The sequence below is a fragment of the Haliaeetus leucocephalus genome, unplaced genomic scaffold, assembly GCF_000737465.1.
Source record: "Haliaeetus leucocephalus isolate CR32 unplaced genomic scaffold, Haliaeetus_leucocephalus-4.0 Scaffold795, whole genome shotgun sequence".
Classification (NCBI taxonomy): domain Eukaryota; kingdom Metazoa; phylum Chordata; class Aves; order Accipitriformes; family Accipitridae; genus Haliaeetus; species Haliaeetus leucocephalus.
The window spans coordinates 2,168,454-2,181,093 of NW_010973231.1; the positions used below are offsets into that span (position 1 = coordinate 2,168,454).

The window sequence follows — 12,640 nt, forward strand, 5'->3', positions numbered from 1 at the left end:
TAAGTTGAACTCTATGCATTGTCATACTGAAAAGCACATTTAATTGCATCCACTCATCTGTTCTGCTGCAGGAACACGCAGAGGCTGTGAAAGTGGAAAGAGGTGTTTTCTTACGTAGGGCAGCCATCACTACAGCAGGATGGTTCCCCGTCTCCTGAATACTAAGTAGCTGATATTAGAAAATTATGATCTGTTGATCTACTGTTTTTCATGCAGTCTAGGGCAGAGTTGGTGATACAGTTATACGCTCAGCCAGTATGACTGCCCTGTGCTTTAGAATCAATTCTGCTCCTTCTCACATACTCCACTTGAAACATAATTTTCTTCAGTCCTTGTACCTATCTGATGTATTGTATTATGCTACACATCCCATAAAATATACTTATTGAAATGCAAGACGACTTCATGAATTCTCAATATTTAGTATACAGGACTATGGACATGCAAAGAAATTACTACACACAAAGTGCTCTGCTGATAATTTGTCCATGCATATACTTTTACCCTGCAACAAAGGTAAGGGAGGAGTTTCGATCTTTCATTGAGGACTATGCTTCATAGAAAGTTTCCTCTCTAATATTGCAGGGTGAGGATCTGTACATAAGAAATGGTGCATAAAGTCCACAGATATCATCTGCTTTATGGGAGTGGTCCTTGCTCATGGTTATCCACCTGACTCTAGGTAGCCCACCAGGGTGGCAAGGTGAAGACATGCCTGTTTCTGTGGCCAATCTCACACAAGAAAATTACACGGCTGAAAAAGACTCCTTCGGCTCCACAGCTATGAGTAGGCACTGACAGCTGGGGTGACTAACACAAAGCTTCTGAGGGGAGCCGGAGCCCACACGTTGGCATCTGCAGCGAGAATGTAGCCATTCTGCCACACGCTCACAGTCAATTACCTTATGCTCACTGGACACCTACAGCTACTGAGAAGGAGCTGACATGCTAACTCATCACCCCACACTAAGATTTTTTTTTCTAACAGGCAGATCTAAGACAACTTGTTTGGGTTGTTTGGTTTTTTTTTTAACCCTCTACCAGATATATAAAAGGCTGGTTTAGATTGGATTAAATGCAGTATATATGTTCTACCTTAGGACTTCTTCCACATGTGTGCTAAGGCAATAAATTAAATTATTAGAAATGTTAAGATCTTCTTAGTCATGCATTGACTTTTTCAAGTTTATGCATTGTTAAATTCAAGTACCTAAATGTTATGGCAGAAGTTAAACAAACTGAAAACAGAACATGGAAATCAAAATATGAACAATGATTTTAAAATAATTTTGGAAACTCAACCACCTAACAGACTACTCGCATTTAAGTCAAAACAATCACTTCTGAAGGAATGCTTTCCTCAATGTGTACAACATAGAGCAAAGAGGTAGGACTGAGTGACTCCCTTCAAACTTATTACCTAACTTATTAGGTAAAAACAACAGAAAAGGCAAGTCATCAAAAATATATGACAAGAACAGAACCAAATCCATAATTAATTACTTCAATGGAGTGGGATATTCACTGGTAACTAGCAGATGCACAAGAAATAGCCAGCAGAGAAACCACTAAATAAGGGTAATAAACATGTTTTTAGCAGTGACAATAGCGAGGCTTCTGTGAGGAAAGCATTCTTGGAGTGGCACTGGCTTCGTTGTGTGTACCTAGTTTGCAAAGGATTTTAAGATCCTTCAAGATGAAAAATAATACATACATCTGAAATACTACACTAACTACTCAACCATAAATTTCATCTCAGCTTCCAAATTAAAAGTTAGTGTGGTGGAGAAAGAAAAAAAAAAAAAAAGTTGTTTGTGCATTTGTTGGCCAGTAAATCAAGCAAGGACTGGATTTATCACCAAGGCTGACAGAGACCATTATTTTACAGGATTAGAAATTAAACAGATTCCTGAACTTACAAAGAACATACAAGGTTATGAAATGGTTCATTTTACTTCTGCTCGCTTCCTTGAAAGAAAAAAAAAAAAGATACAACAAAGAGGAGGTTGGGGGAAGTCTCCAAACTTTCTGAAGAGAAAGCAAGTGTTTCACAGAAACCAAACTGCAATTCCAAATGGGAAATTGTTTTACCACTTGAGGGAGCTGTAGCATAGCAAAACCACGGAGTCTTGTGAAATGCGCATAATGAGAAAACTCCAGCCTGTTAAGATAAAAGATAAAACAATTTCCCTATGACCTTTAAGAGACTTCACGTTTTTAGGGTACCTATTTGCCTAAATCTGGCAAAAAAACCCCAACCCTGTAAGTCCAAAGGCGCTGGGATACAGACAGGAGGGAAAGAGCGCATCCCTTATCCAGTCATTGGCCTACACATTGCTCTTTCATTCAAGATTTTTCTAAATTTGGAATTTGACCACTTTTCTACCTGATTTCATGCTATTTGGCAAATGCTGCTGAACAAATATTTGTAAAATTAACTGAATCGTGCTCAGTCAGCACTGTTCTGCTGTCTTCCTAGTTCCAAGAGGTAAGAAATCCAAGAAAAAGGATTTTTTTTCTTAAGTTATGAAATGAATCATGCATTTTTGTTATTGTAGAGATGCAAGAACAAAAGTACAAATGATAGTATCACAATTTTGTGCAGTACAAAACCAACACCCTCATCCCTCCTACAACTACACAAAGCATTTCCATCCTGCTTAACTTCAGCAATGCATGAGAACATCCGTTTGAATTCCAAGTGTCCTTTGAAGGTTACAAGGTAGAGATTGACTTGTATTTACAATGAGACTCTGTAATACTATGCTGATGAGGTACTTTCTGGCCAAGTCATTAGGAGCTCTCACACTGACTGCATGGTATAATGAGTCACTTGTGTATACAAGAATAAATGATGGTGATCAATAAAAATCTTGTCAGTCAGTTTGCTCCTGAGGAAAAAAAAGATCAGGCTACCTCAGGTTTAAAATATCGTCATCCTGTAATAATACCGAGTTGAATCAGAACTTTTTTAAACAGTAAAACAACTAAGCAGGGGAAAACAAACAAACAAACAAAAAACCCCAGCCTGAGACACTTGGTGCTAACTGCAAAGCCAATCCCTGGAAAAAACACTGCCCTCTCCAAATCCATTTGGGGTAAATGCCTTGTCTCTGCTATATGCCTTACTTGGTTCAAAGCCATAGCCTATTTTGCCTTAGCACAGCTAACTCTCACTGATAAACCAAGACAAACTCAGAATGCATTCAAGTAAGTATGGATGAATGCCTTGGAAGGGCTGAACACCAGTCCTCTTCTCCCTCATCCGAACCTCAGATGTAGATTTTTTTTCTCCAAGGAATCCTATGTAATCAGAAGAAAATGCAGACCACAGCCAAGATAAAGATCAGAAGCCAAGTACTCCTAATGGTGTAATAAATTCTCTGCCAAAAATGTGGTTAATGCTATAGCAGGGACGGTGCATAGCACAGTCCTGGAAACACCAGATTTCATCCTTTGGGCAACCTAAATTCCATATAAACAATGAAAATTATCAAATGTTATTTTAAACTCAGGGCCTAAGAGAAAATCAGAGAATTCTCACAGCCAGCCTCCAGACTCATAAACTTTCCTTCATCCTATCTACAGTGGGAGAGCAGATACCAAAGATGTCACCAAGAAACAACGTTCCAGGGCTTTTATTCCGTCTTCACAAAAATCAGAACTCTTCCTGCCTCTAAGCCAGACTGCCTCCCATCCCTAAAAAATTCTGAACTATACAGAAATTCATCTTCTAAGAATATCCCTACAAATAAAGTTAAGTTAATACAATAATAACTGAGATGATACAACAGCACTATTGCCAGATGTCCATGACCACCGACACCTCACCGACCAAGAGAGTCACCTCTCGGTCAAAGATCCAGAAGCAGCAGAGTACGTGAGCTCAGGATTGTTGCAAAACCATTCCCCCAAAATCTCTACTTCACTTGCAGAACGCTATCACTGTAGTACCAGAGGCAAAATGCATCTTTTATTCTTCTGCACACAACAGAATAGAGCCACAGTGAGCAAGAAAAGGAAAATTAAGAATACTACATAAAACATTGTTTCAAGAAATTTTCCAGGACAACATCTGGTGAAAGAGTTTGTGCATAATGGAAAGTAGTCTGATAGAACAATAGCTTTGTTCTGCATTTTTTACATCAGTGACTGCTTGAACTACGGTGCTCTTAACTAATCTGGAGCTATACTGTCTCTGCCCTGCTTTTCTCTCACTGGAAACATTATCCCACAGCTTTCTTCCCAAGAGAAGGAGTTTGCAGGGGAGAGAGGGCAGAGCACGTTGCATTCATGTGAAGATGCACATAGTAGCCTCTTTTACAAGGCAAATTTTTAATCCTGATTTGGAGTTGCTTCTCCTAGAACCCCCATTTTTAATTAAGATAGAATTCTTATTTCCTTAAAAAGATAATTAAAAAAAAATCAATAGACTGCATAATGAAGTCATCAAGCCTCAGGGATCAACCCCAAAGTAGAGTTGTCGGCACATTTTTCTAATAAGATCAAACATGCATGGATTTAATGAGATAGGAAAAGCTGTTGCCCTTACCAGACTGCTTAGCCACTGGCTTCGTTTGACCTCAGTATATAAGCTGGAGCTCAGGAAAAGACTCACATATTGCAGCTACACCAAACAAATAACACCTCTGAATTATCTCATGGCAAAAAGTAGCCAAGACAATTATTTACAACTTCAACGGCTACAGCTGGTTTGAGTTCTAGGAGCTCCAGCTGATGTTACAGTGGACACGCATCCCAGCAGAAGTGTTACCTTGCTAACAGTTTCTTTTAATAATTTAGTTGAGAATTAAACTGATTCTCACTGGAAGATATTTTAGCTTCTCCTGTATCTTGTCTGCCTTACCCATGTGAATTTTTCTACTGAACTGACTGGTTATCTGAGTTAGACAAACATCTTAAACCCTGAAAAGGTTACAAGTAATGCATTATTCCACTGATTGGAAATCTTTATTTCTATTGATATGGTTGAGCTTTTTAATAAAATACTTCTAAAGAGTTAAAAAAAAAAAGGACAAAATTTACTTTTAAGAAGTTAGACTGCAAGTTATCAAGTGGAGGTATTGGCTAATCTCTTCCACGATAGGACAGCTATACAGATTCACAATACATTCTAATACATTAAGATTCAATGGAGCAATAATAAAGCATATATATAGTTCAGAGAGGTTTGTCCTTAACAGTTTCATTTGAAATTTTGTGTAAATAATGTGTGCTTTATTTGGTTTAAAATTTGCACCATTTCACATAAAAAACTTACATGGTTCCTCTAATCTACAACCAGATTATTTTTCAGCATTAACCAACTTTATTCAAAATCATGCTTTCAAGTTTGAGCACACAGTCACATTAATTTTCCATGGGACTCTCTCGTTTTTCAAATTTTTATGACAAAGCCTTATGAAAGCTGGCAGAGGAATACCTTTTCTCCTAGCCACCTGTCACTACTTGCCAGCATGAGGTACTAGCTGGTGCTTCCAGCAGGTCAAAAGTCAGGCTTGTGACACACAGGATACATTTTCAAAACATAAACTACCATTTTGGCCACAAGGGACAAATACACATAGCAAGAGTGTTGAATGAGATTTAAGCAGATGACTCAGACATGAATTAATGCTACCTAGCTATGGTAGGGACAGATTGTGACATATGTATTTTGTGCTAATTAACCTGACCTGCTAGAGTGAAGTTTATCAAGGGGTTCAGGCTTTTTGGGGGGCTGCACAGAATTTTTCACAAATCATACAATAATTTTTGTGATTATAAATCAACAGAGTTTCTTGCAAACTAAAGAGTACAGCTTACCATCTGCACAGAAAACCCAAGCTTGGTAGAAGTACATCTGGCATCTTCCTGACATGCCTTTGTCATGAAGAGCAAAGCTTAACCTGGGACAAGTAGAAAACACTAATACCGTTCCTATAACATCACCTACCTTAGTACCCAATCAAAACTTCACTGTGTGAAATTATTTGCACTTTGTAAAATGATTACTTCATTTCCTAACATTCCTGCTTTTCCAATAGTAACAGATTTTAAAACAAAAAGACTTTATTATTATTGTTGTTAAATGTGAAAGACAATATGAAGAATATTTCATTATTTTCCCACAGCAAGAGGATGCTATAAACATTCTTCCTCACTCTAGAAACATACCAGACAATACCAATATGATTTAAGCAGCTTAGTGTCATTGTTTATTAATTAACTACTTCAATACAGTTTAGTCTCCTAAACTGTTCATCTGGATAGATGCCAATGATCGTATTAATACTTCCAACCACTTAGGACAGCAGACCAGCCAAATAATTTCAGCAAGGCTGTGACATCTTCCAAGGGGAAGCTGGTTTCTTCAACATACATTAACTGTATTGCCTTATATAGGTAATGCTAACAGTTCCAGTTCATGAAGCGCACGCTCCCTCTTTCTCGACACCATTGGGATTGTATCAGACATCTGGACTGCTCCCTCTGCTCAATGTCTGTGCAGCAGAAGCATTCATAATGCTGTCCTCCAAACACTGGGAAATCATAATTCAAAATCCCCAATACACTGAGTTAGGCTTATACACCATAATACTTTTAGAAGTAAAAAACTGGGAGCTGTTCTGCATTTCTTTTAAGGCTGTAAGCCTCTAGAGTTCCCATCTTTCCACACCACAGACAAAACGATTAGGGGTTTACTTTTTTGAAAAAGTTACACTATCATGTACAACATGGCTCCAAGGACCAGTACTTGAAGAAATCAAGAGTTTTGAGCATTCTATTTTAACTGTAAAAGACTGACAATACTTTCCTTGTTCACCTATAACGATGATGATGATGTTACCTGTCACGTTCCTGCTTGGTATTTGAGCTTTCCTCCACTATTTTCTAACTTCCTTTTATATTTCTTGTTCATTTACCTAGAATTAATTGGGTGGGTTTTTTTAAACCTACTGAAGTGAAGAACTTACTGTGAGCTCCAGGTTTAAAATTGGCTTTTAACTGACAGATCTCATCTGACATTGTTGCAAGTCTACTTATTTTTCAGTCTCCATAAATACTGTTTATATCCTCTTGCAGATGTACTGATTTGAAACCTGGACAGCCTCAACCTGAATAAAGCTTTCCTAAGGTGGATCTCATATCCTCCTTTCTGCATTGGCACAGAAGTCCAACAGAACAGACTGGCTTGCAGAGAGGAGCCTAAATCAACAAGTAAAAATGTACTTAAGACATATCTATTCAAAGTACATTTGTTCACTTAATCCTTTAGAAACAAAATAGGAATAATTTTAGAAAGGAACAAGCAATTCTTTCTCTTGAATACATATCCTTGACAAAATAGCTTTAAAGATTATTCTTACTCATGTAGAGCTAGCAAAGACTTAAATTCTAGCACACTACAAGCAAAAGTAAATGTTCAGTCTGTAATGTCTTTTTACGGCAGGTTGGGCTGACAATAAAAAAATGGAAATGTAAGTAATAAAAACATGTTTTATGAACTTTTGTGAGCTTTTGATCATTTTTCAGATGAACATAGACTTTCTATTGCTTTAACGTTCATTTTCTAGTTAAGCCTCAGCTCAATAATATTTCTATTTGTTATTCCGCTGTCAGGGACATACTTACATTAGATATTGCTTTATCATTCTTTCACAGGTGTTCCACTGAAAAATAAATCCTTTGTGTGCAGAAGAGCACATATGTTCCTAACTCCTCTACAGAGAAAACGTGTGATGTAATCAAAGGGTATTTATAAGATATTGCTAGTGCCTGCTACAATTCCTTCTGCTAAAACATTAATACTTAAATATGAAAGTACACAACATCTAGACATTTGAGAGTCTTGATCATGACACCTGATGTACTGGTTGAAATAAGATGTGAAATACACTTGAAACGAAATGGATTTTTATATATCTAATTATTAAAAACAATACTACATTGAAAAGTGTGAACTCTCCCATTCCTTTCTGTATTTATGCCAGCGTTTGACTTGTCTCCAGACACCAATGCTGCATGGGGACCAATATAACAAATACCCCAAAAATTCCACAATACTACCACCACAGATATCCATCGCGCAGTTTTCAGGGCCAGCCTTTTCTGTGAGTGGGAATTGCAGCCACTTATGATAGAAATCAGTAGGTTAACTACGACAGCTAGGAGAAGCAGCCCAGCAGCATGTATTTGTCTGAAAGCAGCTGGCGTGTGCCTGGCGTGGAAGCCAGCCGCAGGTGACAGCTTGTCTGCCAGAGGTTTGGAGTCGGCCTCACGACACCAGCAGCTGACCGGCACCACCACAACCTGCACCTCAGACACCAGCCCAAGAAACCAGCTGGAGATCAGCCTGCAATCACTCCCATAACACGGGTGGGCCAGTTCGCACAGTACCTGTGCTCCAAAACGCCACTCGGTAATGCCATGGATACGCTAACTTAGTGGTTTTTGTCCAAATCCTTCACAAGAACCTCCCCGGACCCGTCTAGCTTCAGTTTGATCCGCTGCTGTATTGCTTAGGGGCGAAATGCGCCCCCTCCTCAGACTCCGGGCACACCCCAGGCAGAAAGAGAAGCAAGCCCGGGCCTACCCACCAACGTCCCCCGCTCCTCAGGGAGCCGTCTCCGCCGCACCCCTTCCCCTCTGCCCCCCCCCGAGGCCCGAGCCGGGGCTAGCAACCGTGCCAGCATGCAAACCGGGCCTGGGGAGAAGCGGGCCGGTTTACGCCTCCCGGGAAGGGGGAGTCGAGGCCCCGCGGGGGTCCGGCCCGCCGCCGGGCGCCATTTCCTGGCGCTGAGGGGAGACCCCCCCCCCGGCCCTCGCCCCAGCGCATGGGGAAGGGTCTCCCCGGCATCACCCCACGGGCAACACGGAGAAAGGAGGGGGGGGAAGCTGCGCGCCTCACTCCCACAGCCCCTGGCGAAACGCACAGCGATACCACCACCCCCACCGCGTACCCCGGCGGCGGGGCCGGCGCCCTTACCTCCGCCGCGGGCCTCAACATGGCGCCTCCCTCCCGCTTCCTGCTCCGCGCCGGGCGGCGCCGCCGCCATGTCTGCTGAGCGAGCGATCGAGCGGACGGGCCGGGCTGCGGGGGGGGGGTTGGGCGGTTTCGCGCTGGCCCCCGGGCTCCCTGCAAGCCCCGGCACCGGCCACTCGCCTCAGAGCCCGCTTGCTCCCGCTAGTGGGCGGGAGCTGCCCCCGGGCTGAGGAGCCACGTCCCGTTGTCAGGTAGCCAGGGGGTTGTGTGGGAATTCAGGTGAGCTCCTGCGTTCCCCCCCGGGAGCCGCTGCGGGGCTCGGAAAAAAAAAAAAAACCCACCCAAAAAAACAACGGCAGAAAGCAACAGCCGTGGAAATAACTTGCTTTCCTAAGCAGCCTCAGGTGTGAAGGCGCAGGTTCCAGCGGAGGCTGCCGCCATGTTGTGGGCATTGCTCGGTTCTGGCGTCTGACAGGGCTCTGAGGTGAAAGGGGCGCCGGGATGCTGGACTGGGCCATGGGAGCGCTCTGCTTGGCAAGGCTGGAAAAGCTCTTTGGTTCCCCTCAGACCTGAGGCGGAGGAAGAAGTAGGTGATACTGATTCAAAGAAACTTAATAGTTTGATTAACTATTACATAGGAATTCTTTATTGGCAGCGCTGGATGCACGGGGGATCGCTCCACCTATCGTGCACACCATCGGGCCTAATTGTGCAGGTTAGGGACATGTTCTACATACATATTCACTAGATTTCCGAGAAATGTTATACATAGTCACTAGTTTTCCAGGAAACTACTAGCACACACAAATGTCCTTTACGTAGGCACATTGAAGGTCTCTGGTGATCTTCAGGAGTCCTCCGGTGGTCTTCCATAGTCCTCCTCACTTGTCCGCTACTTGACCCCCCTCAGGTGATTCTGTGCAGTATGGTCCTTTACATGTTTTGATACATCAGTGCTTGTTAGTGCTCTTATTATCTAAGTTTTCATTAGTGGTGTAAAACCATATGGCTAGTTTAAGCTAAATTATCTACAAGGACGAGAACAAAGGCAGGAGTTCTTATCTTTTCCGGCCCTATCTATTCAAGAAAGGCCTCTACTTGTGCCTTCTCAACAAGATCGTAAATTCATCAAACATTTAATTAAGTTTTGTGATTGCTCATGGCTCCTTCTTGCTCATCACTCCCAAGTACCAGTCTCTGACAGGCTTAGTCCTTGACAAACACCAGTCCTTGGTACGTAAATTTACAGAGAGACAATCATTAAGCAATAAACATTTCGTTCTCTATATCAATACTCTGGTGATTTTAAAACTTCAGCCTCCATCATGGCATGGTCCTTGAGCAAACGCAGCTCGGGAAAGACAGTGCGACATGCCAAGTGGGGTAAATGAGCATCGTGCCTGAGGCTAGCGGAGAACAGAAAAAATATTGTAAAACTTACCATTTTCAACACTGTACTCCATTACTGTTGGCATAACCAGCTAGTCTTTTGGATGACAAATGGAGCTATTGGTATACACATGGTTAAAGAAAACAAATGCCGTAAAACTTAATTCATGGGGTAGCTGCTTTTGGATATAATGAAGTGTGCTGGACATATCAGATCATGCAGTAAACACCTAAAAGTTGCTGTATTTTAGTCAAAGCAAAGGTGTTTGTCATTGCCTTTATTGCCATGCTTTCCTCTTTCATACATGTTTTACATAAGGCATTCAAAATAATTTTGTAAAAGATTAATACTTCTAGAACTTCAGTTCTACAGCAAATCTACAACTGTATGGTGGGGTTTATTCTCAATTACAGTAAAAAGTCAGTGTGATTTTTTAGTAAATGTTTTTGGTTTTATTCACTAATGAGGCCTGTGTTGCCCTCTGCTGACAGTAAACTGAACTTACCAAATAATTTTTCAGCATGAATATCGTGTACAGCAGACACACCTCTTTTGCCCTATTTTCACATAATGAACATCACCAGTACTAATCACAAAGAAAAAGAAAGCCTTGCATTGTTATATAGGATGTAAAAAAATCACGTAAGCAATTTATTAAATTACTGTAATGACCCAGTGATCCGTGTTCATTATTGAGTGGTGTCAAAACTTTCCTTGCTAGTGCTGCAGTGGTTGCATTATGCACTGATAACAAAGAACCCTAAATGATTGCTAATTCTGCTTAATACTCTACTCGCAATGTATTTGTGCCAAGCTCACAAATTCGTCAGTGACTGAACGCATGGTATGATGGTCAGCCCTGGCTAGCTGGAGGCCACAGGTGAGATCGGGCTTCCTTTTTGCCTCTTCTTTGTGGCTCATACAGCAACAAAGATAGCGGAAGCTATCCCAAAGAGTCCATAGTTTTATGAAACAGGAGATCAAGAATTTGAAGCAGATGACATGACTTTACAGAACTGGCAGAAGAAAACAGTGGCAGAACAGGAATGTAGTCCAAGCCTTCCAGGTCCAAATGTGGCATGTCCTCCAATGGCCTGCCTTACGTATTTTTAAGTATTTTTGCAGCATACGTATGTCAAGAGCTCAGCAGCAGCTATCATTGCAACATTCAAGAGTTCGCAGTTTAGTCTCAGTTTGGGGCTCCAAGGGTAAGACTTTTGAATGCTAGTTTTCTTTAACCTCTCTCTATCTGCACAATTGTGAGCACAGTACATGTAGGATTCCTTATATCCTCAGCTGAAAGTGCCTTGCCTACTGCAGAGGCACAGAGCTCCCTTGTCAGGAAGGCACAAGGAGTGTGACTTGCTCCTCGTGATTAGCCCTCCTTTGAGCAGGGGTCAGAACTGAGGATGCCTCTCCTGGACGCGGGTTCCTTACTCAAAGGACTGCTGGGACGTCTCCATTAAATCATCTTCAATCTAATGAATAAGGGATCATTATTCCAGTTTCCAATTTGTAAAACAGAGACAATAATGCTTTCTCAATTACCCCTGAAGTAAAACAAAACAAAACAAAAGATAAAAATTATATACACATTATATTCATACATATGTGTATATGTGTGTAATGATATATACGTATATCTTTGTGTTTGCATGGTTTTTCAGGATAAAATCAGTGCTACTCTAACAGCAACAACTTCCTTGAGACTTCAGGATTGGCTGTGATAAGTATCTGCTTCTCTAAAAACACAGGCTTCTATTCAACAGTCAGATATTCTGCCAGCTGATAAAGTGTTAAATATCCACAGAACTAGCTGGAAAAATGCTGATTAAACAATGTTCATCGTAAGGTTCTTGCACAGAATAGTATCAGTTTCAAATAAGCTTCCCTAAAAAAAATATTTTTTTTCTGAAACAATGGTTCTATTTAAAGAAAAACAAAATTTTAAAAAATGGCTGGGTATTATTTATTCTATAAAATTATTTTTATATTTTTTATTTTATTTTTAAAATTGTGTCATATCATAATGTCATATCAGGCTGCTATTTTATCACGTAATTTAATGCTTTGTCATATAGTCCCACAATGGTACAATATGTCATTTTGGACGTACTATAGAAATTTAACATTTCTGAGTTTAAATGAGCTGTAGGTTTGCATTTTCCACATGTGATCTACATAAAAGACAACGTTATCATAAGAAAGCATGTGAACAGTTCTGGCTTGACATCAAGCAGGAAACATCTTGCAAAATTGCCACA

General features: G+C 40.9%; 1 protein-coding gene across 6 annotated transcripts in view; it reads right to left on the reverse strand.

Annotated features, from left to right (window-relative positions):
- The window catches only part of LOC104840562 (ras-related protein Rab-9A), a 30,796-nt gene extending 21,687 nt beyond the window's left edge, over positions 1–9,109 (reverse strand). Inside the window, exons 1-2 of one of the 6 annotated variants that reach the window (XM_010581554.1) lie at positions 8,990–9,087; positions 2,092–2,161 (exon numbers count right to left, since the gene is read on the reverse strand). In XM_010581554.1, the coding sequence (XP_010579856.1) occupies positions 2,092–2,161; positions 8,990–9,010 (91 nt within the window). In that variant the 5' untranslated portion in view covers positions 9,011–9,087. Of the gene's footprint in view, positions 1–2,091; positions 2,162–5,826; positions 5,899–6,850; positions 6,927–8,989 lie in introns of those variants that run through there. The other 5 variants (XM_010581557.1, XM_010581564.1, XM_010581563.1 and 2 more) reach the window with 5 other exon arrangements.
- Positions 9,110–12,640: the final 3,531 nt, after the last annotated feature.